This window comes from Drosophila pseudoobscura, chromosome 3 (genome assembly GCF_009870125.1).
Source record: "Drosophila pseudoobscura strain MV-25-SWS-2005 chromosome 3, UCI_Dpse_MV25, whole genome shotgun sequence".
Classification (NCBI taxonomy): domain Eukaryota; kingdom Metazoa; phylum Arthropoda; class Insecta; order Diptera; family Drosophilidae; genus Drosophila; species Drosophila pseudoobscura.
The window spans coordinates 20,819,176-20,840,317 of NC_046680.1; the positions used below are offsets into that span (position 1 = coordinate 20,819,176).

At 44.9% G+C, this 21,142-nt stretch overlaps 7 protein-coding genes across 10 annotated transcripts in view; 3 read left to right on the forward strand and 4 right to left on the reverse strand.

Moving 5' to 3' along the window:
• Window positions 1-770, forward strand: part of exp (expansion) — a 27,101-nt gene extending 26,331 nt beyond the window's left edge. For both annotated transcript variants that reach the window (XM_033378133.1, XM_033378132.1), the window contains exon 10: window positions 15-770. In XM_033378133.1, the coding sequence (XP_033234024.1) occupies window positions 15-124 (110 nt within the window). In that variant the 3' untranslated portion in view covers window positions 125-770. The remainder of the gene's footprint in view (window positions 1-14) is intronic.
• Window positions 683-3,052, reverse strand: PI31 (Proteasome inhibitor 31 kDa). Its single transcript, XM_015185159.2, has 4 exons — window positions 2,973-3,052; window positions 1,623-1,843; window positions 1,170-1,564; window positions 683-1,108 (listed from the first exon to the last, which is right to left on the reverse strand). The coding sequence occupies exons 2-4, from the start codon at window positions 1,785-1,787 to the stop codon at window positions 856-858; spliced, it is 813 nt and encodes a 270-aa protein (XP_015040645.1). The 5' UTR covers window positions 1,788-1,843; window positions 2,973-3,052; the 3' UTR covers window positions 683-855.
• Window positions 3,053-3,145: 93 nt separating this feature from the next.
• On the forward strand, window positions 3,146-6,065 carry Sting (transmembrane protein sting). Its single transcript, XM_001361789.5, has 6 exons — window positions 3,146-3,271; window positions 4,784-4,873; window positions 4,927-5,372; window positions 5,430-5,534; window positions 5,595-5,877; window positions 5,937-6,065. Exons 2-6 carry the CDS (start codon window positions 4,786-4,788, stop codon window positions 6,017-6,019), a joined length of 1,005 nt encoding a protein of 334 aa, XP_001361826.4. The 5' UTR covers window positions 3,146-3,271; window positions 4,784-4,785; the 3' UTR covers window positions 6,020-6,065.
• Window positions 6,066-6,174: 109 nt separating this feature from the next.
• Window positions 6,175-7,150, reverse strand: Orc6 (Origin recognition complex subunit 6). The gene is made up of 2 exons (XM_002138881.3): window positions 7,034-7,150; window positions 6,175-6,980 (listed from the first exon to the last, which is right to left on the reverse strand). Exons 1-2 carry the CDS (start codon window positions 7,096-7,098, stop codon window positions 6,287-6,289), a joined length of 759 nt encoding a protein of 252 aa, XP_002138917.1. The 5' UTR covers window positions 7,099-7,150; the 3' UTR covers window positions 6,175-6,286.
• Window positions 7,151-7,174: 24 nt separating this feature from the next.
• LOC4805428 (transducin beta-like protein 3) lies at window positions 7,175-11,463 on the forward strand. Its single transcript, XM_001361792.4, has 3 exons — window positions 7,175-7,271; window positions 8,695-8,796; window positions 8,853-11,463. The coding sequence occupies exons 2-3, from the start codon at window positions 8,771-8,773 to the stop codon at window positions 11,188-11,190; spliced, it is 2,364 nt and encodes a 787-aa protein (XP_001361829.2). The 5' UTR covers window positions 7,175-7,271; window positions 8,695-8,770; the 3' UTR covers window positions 11,191-11,463.
• Prosalpha7 (proteasome alpha7 subunit) lies at window positions 7,327-8,440 on the reverse strand. The gene is made up of 3 exons (XM_002138882.3): window positions 8,292-8,440; window positions 7,660-8,228; window positions 7,327-7,598 (listed from the first exon to the last, which is right to left on the reverse strand). The coding sequence occupies exons 1-3, from the start codon at window positions 8,310-8,312 to the stop codon at window positions 7,424-7,426; spliced, it is 765 nt and encodes a 254-aa protein (XP_002138918.1). The 5' UTR covers window positions 8,313-8,440; the 3' UTR covers window positions 7,327-7,423.
• PCB (Pyruvate carboxylase) lies at window positions 11,417-21,127 on the reverse strand. Of its 3 annotated transcripts, none has more exons than XM_001361793.5 (8): window positions 20,775-21,127; window positions 16,687-16,801; window positions 15,109-16,618; window positions 14,511-14,558; window positions 13,582-13,979; window positions 13,262-13,521; window positions 12,166-13,195; window positions 11,417-12,094 (listed from the first exon to the last, which is right to left on the reverse strand). In XM_001361793.5, the coding sequence occupies exons 2-8, from the start codon at window positions 16,783-16,785 to the stop codon at window positions 11,846-11,848; spliced, it is 3,594 nt and encodes a 1,197-aa protein (XP_001361830.2). In that variant the 5' UTR covers window positions 16,786-16,801; window positions 20,775-21,127; the 3' UTR covers window positions 11,417-11,845. The 3 variants fall into 3 exon arrangements, with proteins under 3 accessions (XP_001361830.2, XP_015040647.2, XP_004444508.2); XM_015185161.2 differs by lacking the exon at window positions 20,775-21,127 and adding an exon at window positions 17,203-17,334; XM_004444451.3 differs by lacking the exon at window positions 14,511-14,558 and having other exon boundaries at window positions 20,775-21,126.
• Window positions 21,128-21,142: the final 15 nt, after the last annotated feature.

Genomic DNA, 21,142 nt, shown 5'->3' on the forward strand with positions numbered 1-21,142 from the left:
TGTGCTTCTTGTAGATTCGGAGCTTGTTGAATCACCATACAATCACATCTATGGCCGCCATTTACCGCTGCCCACGCGCGGATATGTGCCCACACCACGCATGTTTATCGGGGAATGGGACTGATGCGAGGGACTGCACCCGGCGAGAGACCGACACGACACACATTTGCACATAAGCAGTCGCCGCGCGGCTTGGGATGGAGCAGCCAGCAGCAGCCAAGGCACAAAAAACATTACGATTAGTTGTACAGCTAAGCAATCCGCTGGATGCATGCCTGCCCGGCGGCGACAGCAGCGCTAATTTAAGTCAACCAGCAGCAAGGAGCATGAAATATTATATACATTACATTAATTTAGCAAAATATTATTGGTAATACTTATAATATTAGCCTAGGCGTAAGCAAAGCAACACCAACCACAAACCATTCTAATGTTTAGCTATACGACAGACATTTCGCTGGATGTATTTTTCTGTAGATGTTTTGAGATTATGTTGCACTTTACATTTGGCACTTGCAATGAACAAAAACACAAATTGATTTCTTTATAATACGAAATGAATAGCCATGACATAGCGATGATCGAGGAGAGAGAGATCTGGAGCATCAGTCCTTAAGTTCAGTTAAGATTTTTGTACATTTTTCTTTTGCCAGCAATCGTATCACAAAAGGAATTATTTGGATTTGCAGGCTGAATTGAATTTTATTGTATATCGAAATATTCTGTATTTGTGTATGAACCGTAATAAAACTATTTTCAAGAAAATCCAATCTAAATCCCATTGCATTCCAAATAAGTACTCCACATGTACCTGCACTATGGATTATAAACTATTGATTTTTGTTGCTCCTCCATTTACATATAGTAATCCGAGTCCCAGTTGGGTGGGCGCATGTGGTCTGGATTGGGCCCGCGGTTGGGTAAGTTCGGATCGATGGGTCCAAACGGATCGAAGCGTGGATATGAGATACCATTTCCAGGCATGCCGGGATGCGAGGGGAACGGGAATAAATTACCAGGACCACCGCGACCGAGTGGGTCCAGGTCCCCGCGACCGATGTCCGGGAAGCCAAAAGGGCGAGGCTCATATCCTCCGGGCATAAATGATCTAAAGGGGACAGAGATCGTACTAGGAGTGCGGGATATTCAGCTATCTGCTACTGCCTTACCCGCCATGTCTTGGTGGCCCTATGCGCAGTGGATCCGGTGCACTGGATCGTTGTGTCTCTGTGATGGTCTGAGTGGTCACTTCGCGCGAATTTCCATTGAACACCGGGTCCAACAGCTCCTTGCGGAGACGGTCGACAACCTCCGAAGCAGTTGGCACCAGTGTGGTAATGTTTCCGTTAACGGCGGCCACCAGGTTTTCGGGATCGATGCAAATATTGGATACCTTCTTGGTATTGATGTCCAATAAATTGATAAGCAAGTCCTCTTCGCTTATGTGAGCAATAAGCAGATAGAGCACCTTTTCGTGCTCATAGCGGAGCGAGTACTTGGTGTCATCGTCGTTCCAGTTGTCTGGAAGCAGCTCACTTCCCACCTCCTCCTCCGACAGTGTTTTCTAAAGGAAACGAAAGCATTATTCAAGCATCGCATTCGACATGGTGGATAATACTCACATCATCGCCAATTCCCACGCAGCGAAACTTATAGTGCTTGGTCAGCAGAAAGTGCACCAGTGCCATCAGCACGTCGGCCTTCTTGTTGACATCAGCCCGGATGGTCTTGAACAATAGATCCCAGCCGTAGAAAAAGTCGCCCGTCTTGGACGCTTGAGATTCCATATTTTCGGCAACGGTAAATCACGAGTAGGAGGCTAGAAGGCAAAGTGCAACATATCCTGACGATGCACAAAAACAGAGATCTTAATTTTTGGTTGGCTAGAGTTGAATTTTTTTCACATCTGTTCGTTTAGATTTAATCACACACAAACAAATACAAATACAACTCTTGTTTTTTAAATAAAGCGAATAAAGGTCAAATGCTTGCTTTGTTTACAAATAAGAGACTTCTGGAATAAAATATATCAAAATATACCGTAAATACTGACGAATTTCTGCAGTAATGGAAAACGGCTAAGTTGGGTAGGTTTACCAGCACTGCCAGAAACATCTGATTAACGTGACCAGAGCTGCAATTGTTTTTTGTTGGTACTTTTCGGTATATTTTGAGGTCAAAATTGACCTAATTAAGCCAATCAAGGAAATTGATTCACTAATCGGATAAAATTATGTGGGAACGGCTGAGAGATCAATCTTGCTAGTAATATTCCACGGAATATCAAAATCGAGGATTATTTCGAGTAATTTTCGGTATTTTCTGGTATTTTTAAAAAACGACGTCAAAATGACAGAAAAATGAAGAAGAAGAACAGAATCGATGTATGACCGCGAAATCAGGATCTGAAGAGACGGCGACAGCCTCTGATGATTGCAATGGGAAAATTAGTGACATGCAGTTGTGGTACTGTTTCTAATACTGAGTTTTATTGAACAAATGGATCTCCTTATATAGCTAGCAGTGGTACTCTTATTGTATGCGAAGGAACGAAGGAAATGAGTGTATTTTTAGATAGGGTACACTTACTCTGTGCGGGGGTTACATTTCAGTGCATTTACTTAGGTACTTGGCAGCAATAGAGTGAATAGTTTATTGCTTCACCCTTTTTGGTGGGTTCGAGTTTACAAGTGCAATTGTCTATTCTTAGTTGTTAATGTAATTTTCGTGTCGTCATATTCATTGACATGAAGTGACATGGACAATTGTATTTATGATTATTTGTGTATGAGATTGTACTGTCTATTCTGTAATATTAATAAGGTATATGTCTGTGACTGAACAGTACCCTTCCCGCACACACAACGGGTTGCCTTCGAATGATGGTAACGGCGTTCGCAGTTTCATATTTAAACAAATGTATACCATCTATAGTAAATTTGATTTATTTTAAGTCAAATATGTTTACTTACTTTGGTATTGCTGTGTTGCTGCTTACAGAAGACAAATACGCAAAGATATGAAATTAAACTACCGATGTTTTGCAAAACATCGATGCATCACTCAACATCGGTAGCAGCAAAAACATCGGAAAACATCAGTAAACATCGGCAGAAAAACAGCGATGCTCGATCCATCTTTCACGATCCACACGACACCCCAAGCTTACCTTACCAGGTAAACTAGAATAAAGAATTAATTCAGTTCTTACCCCCGAGGTGCATGGTGCTTTTGTTCTTAGAAGTGACATAGAGAATATAAATATTATAAGGTGAATATATATTTATATATATATGTATATATAGAATAGAATCGAATCCTTGAAATATTTCTTCAAATTACCAAAAACCTTTTTAAAATATATTAAAAAACCCGCTACGAAGACGCCGCACAGTGCTCTAAAGTCGCGTACCGGTAAATTCTGGCATGTAAAAAGAGGTGGGGCTCGGGATTATATTGTTAACACGCGCCGAGATCTAGTAGCAAAAAAAAAACAAGTAAATAAATCAAAATGAATGGGCTTCACTTATACTTTCATACATATGTATGTACACACATTTTTTATACACATACGTTATCTGTTCTCTGAACATTCGCACGTACCTACATACAGCACCGCAAATAAATCCGACAGCATGAATATGTACATATGTTTTAAATTAAATTGGGAGATGATTTGACGGAAATATAAAGTGGTACAAAATTCGGGGAAGTCCCTGGAATTCGGCAGGTGGTTGTGTCAGACAATGAAGTGAATATGGTGGGATGGAAAACGAAGTACGGAGTGTTTCCGTGTCGGCAAATCAAAAAGTAATGTACAATTTTTCATCCATGCAACCACTGCATATACATATATTTTATTTATTTTGTTTGTCTTCATATTAAATTAACGAAATAGTTTATACAAATGCCATACTCCGGTTGACAAGCTACAAGTAAGAAATAACGTGACATTCCACACTCTGGCACTATTTTTTCGTTGACTTTTTTTGCTTAAACCTTGCTTTAGACACAATCACTAACCATACAGTATATAGATGTGCCAGTTCATACAACGAAAGTGCCACACACTGGCTTGCGCGATCAATACCCCAGAGTGACGTCATCATGTGAGAGAGAGCGAAGAGAGAGAACATCTATGCATGTTTCCCTCAAAAATATGAAATTGTATGCTTTTTCAGATTTTTTGAACTCTCTCGGTCTGGTTCTGTTTTGCCACCAGCATGTTTTAGTGTATGGGTGCACATGCATTCTCACGTACTTTGCGTGTGTGTGTTTTGGTTCTTGTTTTGGGTCTTTTGATGGGCTGACCTACCGCCACAAAATAAATGAAGAATGGGCAGGGGGTGGGGGTATGGTAAACTAGGGCGCGGGAAATGAAATAAAAGCTGTTATTTGTTTGATTTATACCACAAAATATAAAATATTATAAATATATAATATTATACATTAGAAAATTTATGGGTATTGTCCATGTGCGACCGGCATCTAAATTTTTGCTTTGCAGATTCCCGTCACATATTTTTGTCGAAACATATTGCGTGTGTACTAACACATGCAAAGATGTTCTCTCTGCGCTCTCTCTCTCATGATGACGTCACTCTGGGGTACGCAACGCGCTAGCCAGTGTGTGACGTTGTATGAACTGGCACGTCTATATACTGTATAGTTAGTGGTTCTCTCTAGATATATATATATATCGATATATCGCTAGTAATATTCGACAGAATTTCAAAAACGAAGATTATATGGTATATTTTTGGTATATTTCCATGGTCAAAAGCCATGGCACCACCAGAAGAACGGTCTGCGCGGATACGAGTAATGAGAGATAAGAAGTCTCGAGCTTTGGAAATGTTTGGCGGTTACCTAGGTGAGTAAAATGAAATCATTTAATGCACTAAACGAACAATTGGAATTATACAGACACTTCCGTACGCATTATCGGTGTGGTATTCCTGGCGGAGCTCATTCGGCGCCTGGCTCTCAGCGTAATTGAGTATTTTCAGTTCTCGCGCTACTATTTGCCAGAGGATCGTCTGTGGGTTATACTGAGACGATCGTTTATATACAATAAAAGCAGCACCTTCATATTTCTGGGCTTCGTTGTCCTAGGATTCATTCGATTTGCTGCAACGGGAAATTACAAATCGCTAATGCCCACGGCCATGTACTTGGCCCAAATGCCGCTGTACTGGCTGCTATTCAGCAGTCTTGGAGGCAGTACACTATCCTATTCCCACTGGATAAGGGAACCACATGGACTCGATTATGCTTCGGGAATGGCGTCGAATTACTTTCACGGCTATTTGAACCTTTCGCTGCCCGAACGACAGGGCGAAGGCCTTCAACACCGCATGGCAGTCTATGAAGTAATGCACTCTGTTTATAAATTAATTCAAAACTATTATTGAGATATTCCCTCGCAGGAAACACATAACATCACGTTTGGACTGCACCGACTGATCATTCTCATTCCAGACGAAATGTTTGTAAATGGCATCATCGAAAGCGATTTACTGGAGAAAGTCGAAGTATTATGAACAGATATCTTGAATTGGCCAACACATAGTATACTTTTGTATTTCCTTTAGCCATTGGAAACAGTACACATAAAACGGGCTGGTGTCGATCGTCCTTATAAACATGCTGTCTACAAACTGAAACGCAAGATCGATGGAAAAATCTATTACTTTGCTATCGAGGGTGCCACACCAATGTTATCCTTCTTCGATTCGATGCAGTCGCATCTTTCGGCAACCTGGCAAATGCATGAAATGAAACGTGAGATCTGGTTGAAGTTCTACAAGCATTTAAAAGATCTTTTGCAAACTTGGCCTGAGACACGCAACTTAGTGGAGCCAATCATCTATAATTGTGCGTCGATATTCGTAATTTCATGTAACATTCAATTATAAGAGTCCATTTTATTTCAGCACACCATACCAATGGTAATCTAATCGACGTTGGCGAATTGATAATTGCACACATGGAGAACAAAAAAAATAAGTATGCCTAGACTAGTCATAGTTTGCAATCAACTGTCAAAACAAGTCGAATAAGTTCAGATAAACTAACAGATCAAAAACTTTCAAAAATTTCTTAATTTTAAAATGTGTACTAAACACTTGACAATTTTGTTTATAAATTATAATTTCTATAATTAAAACTAAATTGAAAGAAATATATTATAAACTAACTTTACTAACAGATACAACTGGTTTTCAAATGGGTACAACAAGTTCACTAGGAAGTATAATCTCATCGATGAAGGCATTTGCTTCCTCTATACCTCTACTGGATGGTCATTTGGGGCCTCCATTTCTCTCAGCTTTGCTTGAGCCATTGCCAGCATTCTAGATTTCCATTTCTCATAGTCTTCGATCTCGGGCTTCAGGGACTTCTTCGACCCGTTCGTGAGATTCTCCTGCTGGCTTGGTTTAAGCTTTTCATCCAGATCACCTGGGGAGACCACTTTGTTCTCCTTGTAATGCTTGGTTATCATTCGCTCCCACTGCTGTTCGAGCTGTTGCCATTGGGTTGGGCGCAGGTTGCTGAAGGGCATAAGTTTTGGCTTTGAAACCTTCTTCTTTAGCAGGCGGCAGGCAAGGAAAACGGCCATAGCGGCGTATTGTGGGTGAGCAGTGTCAATGTCGGTGTCTTCAGCAGAAACCAAACCTTTGAAGAGATTCATCAACTCCTCGGCTTTGCGAGTCACCTCGTTGAGGCTTAGCTGCACACATATATCGTTTACGCTGACCAATTTATTCAGATCCAGTAGCTTCTCAAACATACGCTTGTTGTTAAGGTAATGGCTCTTCCGCAGGCCAGACAGCTTTAATGCCTGCTCCTTGTCAAACCCAATGCCCAGCAGACACGAAGCTAGATCAGCGCACAGGACGATTTTCCCATACTCGTTTATTTGCAGTGGCACATTTGTCGACCGCAGCTCCAGTAAACGAACCAGCTCTGTGGTTTTCCTGAAAAGGACTCTTTAAATATTCATTCAAAATTTATTGTAAGTGTAGCTCACTCCAACACATTAGGCTCTTCCCGCAAGCCCATCTTTGCGATCAACTGTTCAATTAGTGTAGTCATTTTGCAATTAGAGATAATGTTTTAAATTTGATTGTTTATCTTTTCAGGTTGGTCGTAAAATTAGAGATGGGAGATAATATTTCGCGCCAGAAACCAGACGATAGGTAACGTTATCGCTTTTTAATGGATACAGCCTATCGATACAAAAAGTGCATCTCTAAGTAGGTTGCAAGGTGAGTTACCTAAAGAGGAAAAACTAAACTACACTGAAACTATTTTACAAAAAGGCTCGTTTTAACCCACATATATGTATTCATTAGGCGAATAGAAAATATATTAATGTTACATTTTTGGGACCAGAATTAGATTCACTGCCATACAAAAATTAATTCGCCTCATCACCGCTGTCATCTTCCTTATTAGCATTTTCTCCGGCTTTTCTGGCTAACTCAGTCAATACCGCGGGATTGATTTGATAAATACCCTGGGTTTCACTGCCCACGATACCCATTTCGAAACGGAATTCCTTGTCCTTCAGCTCATCATGAACGCGGTAAATTCTGAAATTTCAAGAGCAGTCAATATTGAGCTAAACGTTGAAGCAAACTAACAAGTACTTACATTTCACCAGCCTTTTTAACTAGTTCCTCAGTGTTCAAATCGACAAATCGGGACTTTTCCATCTCAGTCTTGGCCTGTTGCTTGGCCTTTCCACTGGCGCAGGCAAAGTACCCAAAGTACGAGCCTGATGGCTCAATTTTGTAGAGTTGGGGTCCATCATTTTCATCCCACGAGGCCAGGATAATAGACAGTCCAAAGGGGCGGACTGCGCTGTACAAAGTATAGGCATGGACGTAGGCCGACACGCGGTCGCACAGGTGCTTCAAAGGAATCACTTGCTCAAACTGCTGACGGTAATTTGCTGCCTCCTGGCGGGCAATATCAGCCACATAGTTGCCGTCGGCCACCAGCCCAGCCACGGCCATGCCAATGTTCTTTTCAACAATGAAAATGCGTCCCGCGGCGTCGGGCTCATATAATTTGCTGGTTATTATTTTCTCAACGGCAAGAATAACGCAGTCCTTGCCACGAATTCCAATAACTGTGCCACTTTTCTCCACGGCTTTGGAAGCATAGTCGATTTGGAAAACGCGACCGTCCGGCGAAAACTGCGATGCCGACAAGTCATACTGCAATACAAATGCGTACAAATAGGAACCGCCCAGTCTCAAACATTATTATCTTCTACTTACACCAGTTCCAATTGTACTCATGGCTGTGATTTAAATTGTAAATGTTTATTTCGCGAAAAATTTGTTTTAATGAAACTTGGAGAATGATTTGACGCCTTTTGCCTAGAGAGGAGAAACATCGATTTCATCGGTATACACTGCAGGCATCGATGTTTTTAGATTACATTAGATAAACTTTAAAAGCGTTCATAATTACAAATCATTTTTTTTAGTTTTAAGAAATATTACAAAGTTGTTTTTTTACCAAAATAATCTTTCTGAAATCATTTTACTCGGTTTTTAACAAACAATTTTTATTATATTCATTTCATACCCATAATGGGCTTATCTCAAGCACTAACCATACAGTATACTGTATGGTTAGTGTCTCAAGCAAAAAATTGAAAAAATATCGATGTTTCAGCGATGTTTTGGTCTCCTGCTCTACTTTTGCCTAGCATTCAGCGCGCACGCGGTTTTATTTATAAACAACGAGAAACATGTTGGCGAATATTTGTGAAAAAAGGTGAGAGAATATTTAAATAAATGTATACAAAAATAACCGATTAATGTTTGGGTTAGCTACGCGGCGGAGGCCCAGTACACAAACTTCTATGGCGGCGGCGACATTGCGTGGAGCTCGGATGGCCAGCACTTCTATTGCCTGAACGGTGTCAGTGTCAACCAAGTCGACGTCAAGACCTCGCAAATCTTGCAGAGCTTCGGGGTTGGCTCGACGCCTGCAGAGAACAAAAAGCCGGCCAACTTGGAAGACATCGACGTGGAGGAGGATGCGATCACCTGCTTTGCCCTGTCGCACGAGCACTTGGTAACTGCCCATCGCAGTGGACTGTTGCGCCTTTGGCTACTGACCACCTGTAAGCTTGTAAAGCTGTGGAAGGCCCAACACAAAGGGCCAGTCATCAAAATCGAGTTTAGTCCCTGCGGAAGGCTTGTATGCACAAGCGGTGGAGCGGATGCAACATTGAGACTGTGGGATTTCGACAACAACAGCTGCCTGTGTGCTCTGAAAGACTTTCCTGGTCCATGCTGGCTCCTGCGCTTCCATCCCAATGTCTTGCGACGTGAGATCTATGCTGCGGGTTCGGATAACACGATTTACTGCTGGAATTATCAGTCGAAGACGCTGCTACACAAAATGCGAGGCCATCTTTCGCAGGTGACCGGCCTGAGCTTCAAGAGCAACGAAGCAGACTGCAATGAGCTAGCTACTGTGAGCCGAGATAAGGTTTTGATTGTTTGGAAGCTAAAAGATCAGGTGGAAAGCAAGCAGTTGAAAGTACTGCCACTGTTTGATGAGCTGGAGGGAGTCGTATACACAAACGAGGGCCGGGAGATAATTGTGGCCAGCGGAACAGGAAATCTGCAGCAGGTGGATGCCGAATCCTGGAAGATAAAGAACCTTTTGACACAGTCGGACTTTCAAATCAGTCGTCTGCTACATTGCAGCGACCTCAAACAATTGGCTTTGGTCACCACAGAACAGAATATAATCGTCTATAATGGCTCCAGTATTGAACCCATTAAGCACTTGGTCGGCTACAACGATGAGATTCTGGATATGTGCTTCTTGGGAGACAACGACCGCTACTTGGCAGTGGCCACTAACAGCAAACACTTTAAACTATACGATACGGAGAACGATATGAACTGCAAACTGATTGTCGGACATTCCGACACAGTCATGGCTTTGGCGGCCTCTCACAACCTTCTCATTTCTGTGGGCAAAGATTGTAGCATTCGACTGTGGAAGCTCGAGCATGAGAAGGCCTGCTCATTGGAAGGTCTAACGCAGCAAACTAACTGCCATACCTCAACAATCGGATGTGTGGCTATGACGCACAATGGAGCCACGGGTTTTGCCTCTGTGTGCCAAGACGGGAGCATGAAAGTCTGGAACTTGACCAGGGATAAGCAGGAGCGCAACTCTTACACATTCAACCTGCGATATTCAGCGCTGGCCCATGACAAGGAGGTCAATTGTGTTGCCTATGCAGTGAACAACAAAATCTTGGCTACCGCCTCGCAGGACAAGACGGCCAAGCTTTGGATGGCAGACTCCAATTCGTTGCTGGGAGTGCTACGTGGCCACACCCGCGGTGTGTGGAGTGTGCGCTTCTCTCCAGTCGATCAGGTTGTGCTCACGTCGTCCTCCGACTGCACGCTCCGCCTCTGGTCGATCAGTAATTTTACTTGCATTAAACGCTTTGATCAGGAGTGTACAATTCTAAGAGCAGAGTTCCTGGACCACGGAAAGTTTATCATCTCTGCCGCCTCGGATGGCCTCCTCAAGCTGTGGAACATCAAGACCAATACTTGCCTCCAGTCCCTCGACGAGCATAGCGATCGTGTCTGGGCCTTAGCGGTCTCTGGTAGAAGTAATCGCTTCTTCTACACAGGGGGAGCAGACTCCAAGCTGATACGCTTTGGCGATGTAACGCAGGCCACGCGCAACGAGGCTCTCGATAAGCGTCAGGAGACCCTGGAGCAGGAGCAGACCCTGCACTCCCTCCTCCATGCGCAGAAGCAGCTGCATAAGGCCTTTGTTCTGGCGCTGAACTTGAACAAACCTAAAACAACCTTCGACATAATAATCCACTTTGTGCGAGAGCGTGATGAAGCCGGCCTCCGTCAGCTGGTGGATCAACTAAATGTGGACCAGCGCGTGGCGCTGCTACAGCACGTTAAGGCCTGGACCACAAACTCGCGAAACTCCCACGCTGGCAATGTAATCCTTAAGCACTTAATTGGAGATGCTCTGCTGGATCCTAAAGCACGCTTCTACAACAACAGCAACATGGTAGAGGTTCTTACTCCCTACGTACAGAGGCATTTCAAAAGGATCACTGAAATGAACAAGGAGCTGGCTTTTCTGGAATTTATTGTAAAGTGCATGTAGAGCGTGTAGTAAGATGGAAATTGTAGTATAAACCCTTTTTATTCAGGCGGAGTCCTATTCTTCCTTCTCTGCAATCTGTTGTGAGATTCTAGAGAATTTCGTATGATGTTCTTTAAATTGCATACTGAAACACCGTAGCCATAAGTTAGTTGGTAATCAGTTATGTTTAATTAATTATAAGCAACCGTTGCAGTAGCAATATTTACACGAACGAGACCCAAACAAATCATATTTGTTTAACATTTATTTCAATATAGATATTGACATTTATAACCACTTACGTATGTATTGGAGGAGGTGAAATTTGACAGTTTTCGCAAATCTTAAATTCAAAAATCGTACAAGTTTAATTTTAACGGTACTTAAAAGTGTGTGTGGCGGGGTATCAAAACATGACGGTCGTGATGGTTCCAAGAACTATCATAAATATACATAGAACACACACAGCGAGCCCCTGTGCTCCCTAACTAGTCTCAGCTACAGATACAGATACATATATAAAAAGTAGATGCACAGTCAGGGCTATAGGTGGTTTGGTGGCAACTGACGAGAATCCCTAGGATTATCACTGTTCGACTTAATGTTACAATAGGTGTGCGCTGGCAGCATGGACAATGGACATTGTAAGCCCTAAAGCTTGGGCGGGATGAGGTGTTTACTCGATGATCATGAGCAGATCATCGCCCTCGAGTTTCATGCCGTTTGCGATCTCCAGTTTCTTGACAACGCCCGCCTGTGGTGCCTGGACTACCATCTCCATCTTCATGGCCGAGAGTACAACCAGGGGTTGACCCTTCTCCACCTTATCGCCGACAGCGACGCGAATGTCAATGACAGTACCGGGCATGGGGGCTCCCACCTCGCTCTTGACCGCCTTGTTGGCCTTGGGATGAACGTGGATTTCCTGAAGGGAGCATTCACAGAAATTAGAGAAGTGTTAGTAATTTTCCATCGTAAATTGGAGTCTTCACTCACCTTGACAGCCTCCTTGTCGAGAATGTGAACTGTGCGCAGTTGGCCGTTCATCTCGAAGAAGACCTCGCGATCTCCATTGGGCTTGAGATCGGCGGCCATGGCCATGGCCTTCAGACTCAACGTCTTGCCGCGCTCCAGCGTCACCTCGAACTCCTCGCCCACCTTGGGTCCGGTGAGGAAGATGCGCGTGTCCAGTTTGTCGACGGGTCCGAACTTCTCGCGGAAGAACAGGTACTCGTTGGTCACCTGGGGATAGAGGGCCGACGACATGACGTCGCGGTCGGTGATATTGGGATGAGATTCCTTCAAATCCTGCTTCAGCTTGTCAAAGTCCAGAGGTTCAAGCGCGGCGCCCGGACGTCCCTCGATGCGTGGCATATCCTTGAGAACGCGGGAGCGCAGCGGTTCGGGGAATCCACCATGGGGGATGCCAATGTGTCCCTGCAAGAACTCCACCACGGACTTGGGGAACGAAAGCTCCTCAGCCTTCTCCAGCACCTGATCGGCAGTGAGGTTGTTCTGAACCATAAACTGGGCCAAGTCACCCACCACCTTGGAGGAGGGAGTGACCTTGATAATGTCACCCAATAGCAAATTTGCCTCGCGGTACGCCTTCTTCACATCCTCGAAGAAGTCACCCAGACCCAGAGAGAAGGCCTGGAATTGCAGGTTAGTGTACTGACCGCCGGGGATCTCGTTCAGGTACACATCGGCATTGCCCGACCGCATGGTCGTGGTGCACTCAAAGGGAGCGTACAGGGTGCGGGTCTGCTCCCAGTATGCCGAGTACTCCGACACAACGCGCAGATCCACCCCTGTGTCCAGAGGCGTGCCCTGCAGCGAGGCAACCACTGCTCCCATGCTCGGCTGAGAGGTCATGCCGCTCATCGAGTCAACGGCCACATCAACCACATCAGCGCCAGCCTGCGCACAGGCCAGCATAGACGCCACTCCAGCTCCGGAGGTGTCGTGGGTGTGGATGTGGATTGGAATATCGGGATGCTTGTCACGAATGGCGGTGATGAGCAGTCTGCAATGGAAAGACGTCAGAAGTGCTGTGGGTTTACACAAGTCTCGGGCAGTTTCCTCGACTTACGTAGCTGCCTCGGGCTTCAGAAGACCCGCCATATCCTTGATGCAGAGCACATGGGTGCCAGCCTTGACGAGCTCGTCGGCCAGATTGGTGTAGTACTTGAGATCGTACTTGGTGCGCTTGGGATCGCTCACATCGCCGGTGTAGGAGATGGCTGCCTCGACCACTCCGCCAGCCTTGCCGGCCGCCTCCATGCCTAGGATCAAGTTGGGCAGATAGTTGAGGGAGTCGAACACTCTGAAGATGTCCATGCCGGTTTGAACCTGCGCGACAGACACAGAGGAATTAGGCACATATGAATGAGGGAGGATTCAGATCCTTACCGCCAGTTCACAGAACTTGTAAACCACGTTGTCCGGATAGCTGGTGTAGCCAACGGCATTGGCTCCGCGCAACAGCATCTGGAATGGAATGTTCGGGATGCGCTTGCGCATCTCCTCCAAACGCTCCCAGGGGCACTCGTGCAGGAAGCGCAGGGCCACATCGAAGGTGGCGCCACCCCAGTTCTCCAGCGCATAGAGATTGTTGAACTTATGGGCCACATAGGGCGAGATCTTCAGGAGATCGTGCGAGCGTACACGCGTGGCCAGCAGCGATTGGTGGGCATCGCGGAAGGTGGTGTCCATCAGCATCAGGTTCTTGCGGGAGCGAACCTCCTTGGCAAAGGCCTCGGGACCCTGGCGTACCAGAATATCGCGTAGACCGCAAGGTGGCTCCGTAACTGTGCAAGAGACTCAAAACATTAGTCAAAGGATCACACTTCCAAAACGATATGGTCGCATATTCCCTTCACCGAGATGTGAGTATTAATATGTTTAAATATTTCGATGGCTTTAGATCAAGGCTACAGAAAAGAGCGATTAAATTAAATTTTGGAACAAGCTCAGACAAACAATGTTTCCATAACAATTACATCTTTAGCTGAACCACAAAAAAATGTATTTAAATCGAATTTAAATTTGTATTTAAGCTTTTAAAATAAAGCAACTGGTATTCATTAATATATTTCAGAAATTACTTTTCTACTTAATGTGTTGTGAATGGAATACATATATTATCCCAGAAGCGATAATAAAACAATTAACTGGATGCGAAAAAAAAGAAAACATAAAGCTATGAAGCCCAAACATTTAATGTGATACTATGATAGAATAACAATACCAACAGCTTGAATACTTTCTGATGAAAACCCACTGCCATGATGAATTTTGGATGTTCCGTATATTTAAGGGTAACATCAGCATAGACATACCTTTGGCCTCGCCACGCTCTTCACGTCCTAGTGCCTCCGGCGACAAGTCTTCGGTTGGGTTGGTGTATGAGGAGGATCATGAGAACGTTTCGTTTATGGACGTGTGGGGCATATCATATCGTGTTTTTTGTTGTGCGTATTGAATCATTGTTGTTGAGATATTGGAGGTGTGTGATATTTGTTGGTTGTTTTTTTCCCCCAATTGTTTGGATTGCGATTACGATTGCATTGCGTACGATTCAATATTTGGTAGATTAATAACAGATGTAACACAAAAATTGCAGTGCAGTATTTTGAAAGAGTAAAAGCATAAAGTTCGATTAAAGCATATAGTGGGAGAAGCGATACGTAAAAGAAACAAAATCCACCGTGCATGCCTTTTAATTGAATCAATTCGAAGTAACTTTCCTTTCATTGAAATTGAAGATCAATTGAGGGACTTGTACATGTTGCATTTATTTTGCATTAAATGCATCGCATAGAAGCGCCTCCTTCAGACTTTGATTCCCTTTGGTAGCCACAAAAGCAAGCGTGAACCCGTATAAAGCACATGCAATGGACCCAAGGGTCTCCTAGGACAGATCAGGCTAGAACTTACCCAGTGGAATGGCGGGCACATGAGGACTGACCTCGGCGGGCTTCAGGGTGGTGGCCAGTGGGGTCTGTGGACCGTTGACCAGCACTTCGCCCAAGTAGTTGAGTAATTTCTGGGCACGATTCTGGGTGGGACGGAACTTGAAGAGCTGCGGATGCTCGTCAATGAAGTAGGTGTCCAAGACGCCGTTCAGGAACTTCTGGTTCTCCAGCACGTTCAAAAGGAAGGGTATGTTCGTCTTGACACCACGAATGCGGAACTCGCGCAAGGCACGGTTCATTTTTGCGGCGGAACTCTGCAGGTCGCCTGCATGCGCGATCACCTTGACCAGCAGGGAGTCGTAGTACGGGGAGATGATGGCGCCGGCGTAGGCCGAGGCACTGTCCAGACGAATGCCCATTCCCTCGCCCGATCGGAACACCTCCAGGCGTCCCGTGTTGGGCTGGAAATCGTTGGCGGGATCCTCTGTTGTGACACGGCACTGGATGGCATAGCCGCGGGGCTGAATATTCTCCTGGGTGTAGCCGAGCTCTGGAAGAGTCATTCCCTCGGCAATGCGGATCTGCGACTGCACCAGATCGATGCCGGTGATCTCCTCTGTGACCGTGTGCTCCACCTGAAGGCGGGCGTTCACCTCAATGAAGTAGAAGTTTCCTGACTCGTCGCACAGGAACTCCACAGTGCCTGCGTTCTCGTAGCCCACGTGACAAGCCAGCCGCACGGCAGCTTCTGTCATCTTGTCACGTAGCTCGATGGGCAGGCGCGGAGCCGGAGCGATTTCCACAACCTTCTGGTGGCGACGCTGCACCGAGCAGTCTCGCTCGTACAGGTGCACCACATTACCTGCCTTGTCGCCCAGCAACTGGACCTCGATGTGACGCGGACGCTCGATGAACTTCTCAATGAACATGGCGCCGTTTCCGAAGGCTGCCTTGGCCTCTGAGCTGGCGCGCTGGAAACTCTCCTCGACCTCCTCCATCTTGCGCACCACTCGCATGCCGCGTCCGCCGCCGCCGTATGCCGCCTTGAAGATGACTGGTAGTCCGTGCATCTTACAGAACTCGAGGGCCTCCTCCTTGGTGGTTACGGGACCATCTGTGCCGGGCACAATGGGCACACCGGCCTCGATGGCCGCCACACGAGCCGCCACCTTGTCGCCCATGTTCTGGACAACCTTGGGCGAGGGGCCGATGAACCGAAGGCCAGCATCGATCACGGCCTGGGCAAAGTCGCTGCGCTCGGAGAGGAAGCCGTAGCCGGGATGCACGGCATCCACGTCGTTCTCCTTGCACACCCGAATGATCTCTGGAATGTTGAGGTAGGCCTCCACCGGGGGCAGACCCTTGCCGACCAGGTAGGACTCGTCCGCCTTCTGGCGATGCATGTGCATCTTGTCCTGCTCCGAGTACACGGCCACCGACTTGATGCCCAGCTCTGTGCAGGCGCGGAACACGCGAATGGCAATCTCCCCTCTATTGGCCACCAGCACCGATCGAATGGGCTTGTACTCCACCTGGTGGGGACACATAATATCGGTGATTCATGGTGACCTGCGACCCTCGGGGACCTCCCTCCACTCACCTGACTCGAGTAGGCATTCTTGCTGACGAAGTAGAGGCGCACGCGCGGCTGCGCACTGCGCAGCGCTTTGAAGGCGGACTGGGCCACTGGTATGAACATGATGATCCGAGCGTTGCTGCGGGGGCGAGAGGAAAATAATGTTTTTCACATATAATACTCGCAGTCTGTTGTATTTTACGATCGAGAGATTGCATTTGGTGCTTCAATTAACTGCTAATAAGCTGATTTCGAGTTGTGCTCGATTTCAAAATGCCTTAAGGTTATCGACTTTACTTTCGAATGCGCGAACAAACAACATGCCACAGGGGAAGGAAGGTCTCGCCTAAAATTGTTTCAATTCAAACTGTTCTCATTCCTTCTGATCTACGAATGTTTGTATGTTTGCTCAAGCTCCAGCTCCAGCTGCAGCCTAATCTTCGGCTCAAAGTTCGCCGATTGTGTGATTTCCAAGTATTATTCTATTTAAATAACGAGCTGTCGGCGCACTAAACCCCAGCAAAAAGTGGATTGACTCACGTGAGCAAAATCCAAAGCGAGTTCTAACAACTGGAATGACAATCTTGAATATGTTAACCCGATTGTCTGGGTAGAATCGGGTGAACAGCTCCCAAACTATGATGTGCCGTGAATTTTCCTAATTGATACATCGAAAGTGCCTATTTATTTTCTATTGCGTACTATAGTGGACATATTGTGCTAATACATGTGTCAATATTTAATATACACTCAATACCTAAGGGGTATATGGGTGTGGCTGTTCCCCACTAGTCATAGTGTTAGTTGAAATCAAATTCCTCTACTTCTGTATCAAGATCCCAGGGTATATTACAGTCGAGATATTTACACTTAAATCCATTAATGGTTTAACATTTGTATTATATATTTACACATAAGGCGAATACAAATTAGCATAGAGTATAAAAATAAACCCAAATAAAAACGAATCAAGGGAACGTCTGGCAGTTCATCTAAAGAGTATCCCCAGTGCGTTCGCACATGCCTCGTAACATTTTTATTTTTGCTTTTCTTTTTCCATTAACTTTTAGCTAAAAGCTTGTTTTGCTCATTATCAACGATTTATATGGGTTTTTGTAGACCGACGGGAAGGGGGGCACAGGGGTGCGCCAGTGACCGGCTTTGCTGCTGCTGGCCAGACGGCAAACACACGCTTTTTTTTGCATTTCAGATTCAGGCCCCGAACAAGTTCAAATAGCCGACCCTGTCTGTACTCTGTCTGTCTACCTCTCTCTCTCTCTCTTGTGCTCCGATTCTTCAAGTATATCATGGGGGCTCGTCTGCGTCAAACAGAAAGTGGGCCTCGTGTGGGTCGCCAAAATATATATACATATGTACTTTGAAGTGCATTTGGAACTGGACCGAGTGATCGGGTGATTTTAGCGAAATGGGATTAGGCACTATGTGCTCTGATAAATTTCCACTTTATATTTGGCCAAACATAAATATATTTTCCTCCACGGGGCGGACTGTGCCCGCACGTGAACCCCATGCCTCTCCGAGAGACTCACTATGGGGGGAATGGGGAGTGGGAGCACCAGGGGTCCATAGATTATCTAGAACCACTGTTGACACATGTATTGACTGTTTGCCTACACATGAGGCGACACAGGTGCAGATAATGAGCGGATGATAAGACTTCTTTATTAACACATCGGAGGTCTGGCCATCCATTTTATCATTCCCAGTGGGAGTGCACTCCTGGGGGCACCCTATAAATAGTCATGATGGACGTGATCCGATGTCGATCGACAGCTCTAATTTAATTTCGTTTGTTAACATCAATATAATTTGCTAATTTCGTTCCTTCGTACAGAGCTAATGCACGATTATATAATTAACAACCAAAAAGATTCCACCCAGTTCTAGTATTTCGGTCCAACTATCAATCAAAAACTCACTCCAAATACTATTCGGAAAACTAAAATCGAACCCCCAGATAAGCCTCAATGTCACCTTGTGCTTGGTAGAACGGAACAGCCACTCGACTCGACTGCCGTTTTTATTATTACTGTACTATAATAAATTTTGAATGAAAAAATATGTTGCTTCATGTGTTTTGCAAGTATGAAATGCTTCCTTATCAATGCAATGCTTCTTATATAAAGCTGTGTAACATTTTCTAGGATTGCGTGGCAGTGATATAGTGCGATATTTAGCGACTGACACGAACAAATGGAAGACGGATCGAGATAGAAGTCGAGTTAGGGCAGGTATCCAGGTACCTTTCCTCTCTTATCGGCTCTTATCTCTTATTGAGGCAGTAATTTTATAGAGCTCAATCACTTCAACCTTTCAATATCTATATAGTCTTACTTATAAAGCCAAAAGGTAAATCGTTCGTCTTATCTCAGGGATTTTTTTTATCGTTAAGGCTATGAGGAAGGTACTCGTATAATCGGAAGCTCTTTCGCTTTGGTTTTCAATAATTTAAAGGAAGTGCGATAAGGAGTCTAAATATCGATCCGTTATAAAATATATACATATATATGCATTCCTTTGGGCTTCAAATTTGTTTGTTCTGCAATTGAAGAAGCTAAGAAGCTAAAGAACCGGATTCCTAAATATTCCTTTGAATACTCGAGCTTAAAAGAATTTTATCATCAGAAATAAAAGCTTGCCCAACAAATTGCCGTGAAAAAATAAAAATCAGAGTACAGTGAAAGCTTCCTTTGGCGGATCACTTTCACTGTAATTGATTTCGTTTCCTGTTTCCCTTGTTTCTGTAAATTTTCTGTTTAACTTTTGACAATGTTTACAGACAGTTTCAATTATCCTGTTGCTTCTGTTTGCCGTGTGTGCCGTGCCCTTTCAATGCTCGCGTGGTGCGGCAATCCCTGGGCGAGACCAATTTCAAGCAATTTTACGAAAACACTGTTGACATGGCAAACCACTCCATACCCGAGCTCCCGAATGTGTTTACTCGCCTGCCCAGGCACGGTCATCACACGATTATGTAATAATATAATGATAATACAACAAACTATGTATGTATGTATGTGCATTGTATAATAATAATAATAATATTAGAAGGGGCCACTGCCACTCAAACGATTTGCTTTTGTTCCCTCCACTTTTACTCATCAAACGTGCGTGCTAATTTTTGTTTTTTTTTTTTGCTGTTTGAACATACGATCTTGAACGACAGTCCGCTAAGGTCAAAGTCGTTTTGAATGTGGGCCGGGCATTGATTTTCCGCAAAATATGGCGGAGCCGTGACAATAATTGCGCATAAATGGATGAGCCAGCCGGAATAGTGAGTACTTCCGCCCATCGATTACATTTAGTCTCAGTCCCATGCCGCACTTTTAGGTTTTTATAATGTAACACTGGAAAGCTTTTATATTTGGTTACGCTAACTGTCTGGACCTTATCAAGTCGACTAGCTGATAGAAGCTTTGACATTGACTGGTCCCGGGTCCAGCTTTCAGTCCACACTTGATGCCCTGCCAAGGAAGGCAAATGAAACCCAATTAGATTTGTGGGTGTCCACTCCACGGATCTCTCACTGTATATCCCCATTATTAATTGCACATTCGAACGGAAGCATGTCTGTGTATATTAATGTATTATATTATACATTTGCCTATGTCTGTCTGTCTGTTTGTCAAACACGTTTCGACTCAATAGCGAAACCATAAGAAGGTCATAAATATTGGGCAGAAAGTAAAAAGAGGACAAAAATAAAACACAGCCAGCGGCTGCGTGTGCCCCTCTCTCACTCTTTCTCTATCTCTGTCTCTATCGCAGTGATTGGGACTGTGTGCGTGTGGTGTGTGTATGGAATAGAATAAAATGTAATTAACACATGTCTGCCAGAGAGGAAGGGCGAGCAGAGGGCTCTGATGTAAATTGCAGCAGATGGTGGCGAGAGCCGGAAGGGAGAAGGGACGAGGCAGAGCGAAAAAGAAAATTAAGCAGAAATTATGCAATTAAATGAGATCGATTACAATCAAAAAGTGAAATCCATATCGACACATCGAAGCACATCCTTGTGGCGGCGCACTCCTGCGTGGGCAGGTGTCTGTCTGTCTGTCTGGCAATACGATTGGGTCCGGTGACCTTTGACTTACGTTTCCAAAAAAAATGCACAAAAAGCGCCCTGCGCTTATCCTTGTTATCCAAAGGGACTCCAAAGGGGAGTGCGACTGTCAAGAAATCGCCGTTTCAGCACTCAAAACAATTGAAATCTGTGGGACAGCCTTTCGATCGAAGCTCTGGGGACACAAATGCACACGGTTCCTATATGTGTTTTGTACACTCTTCCTCTTATTTTTTAGTTTTTGGGTAGGTAGAACACCGCGAAGTCGAATTTGTTCACTGCACTTTACAACGGCGTGCTGTTTGCTTTCTTTCCCAGGAACTCGGCGAACCGCTCACGTCAAAGTTGCACGACCAACTCAACGGGCCGGTTGAGCTTCTCGCCAAAACTTGAAAGCAG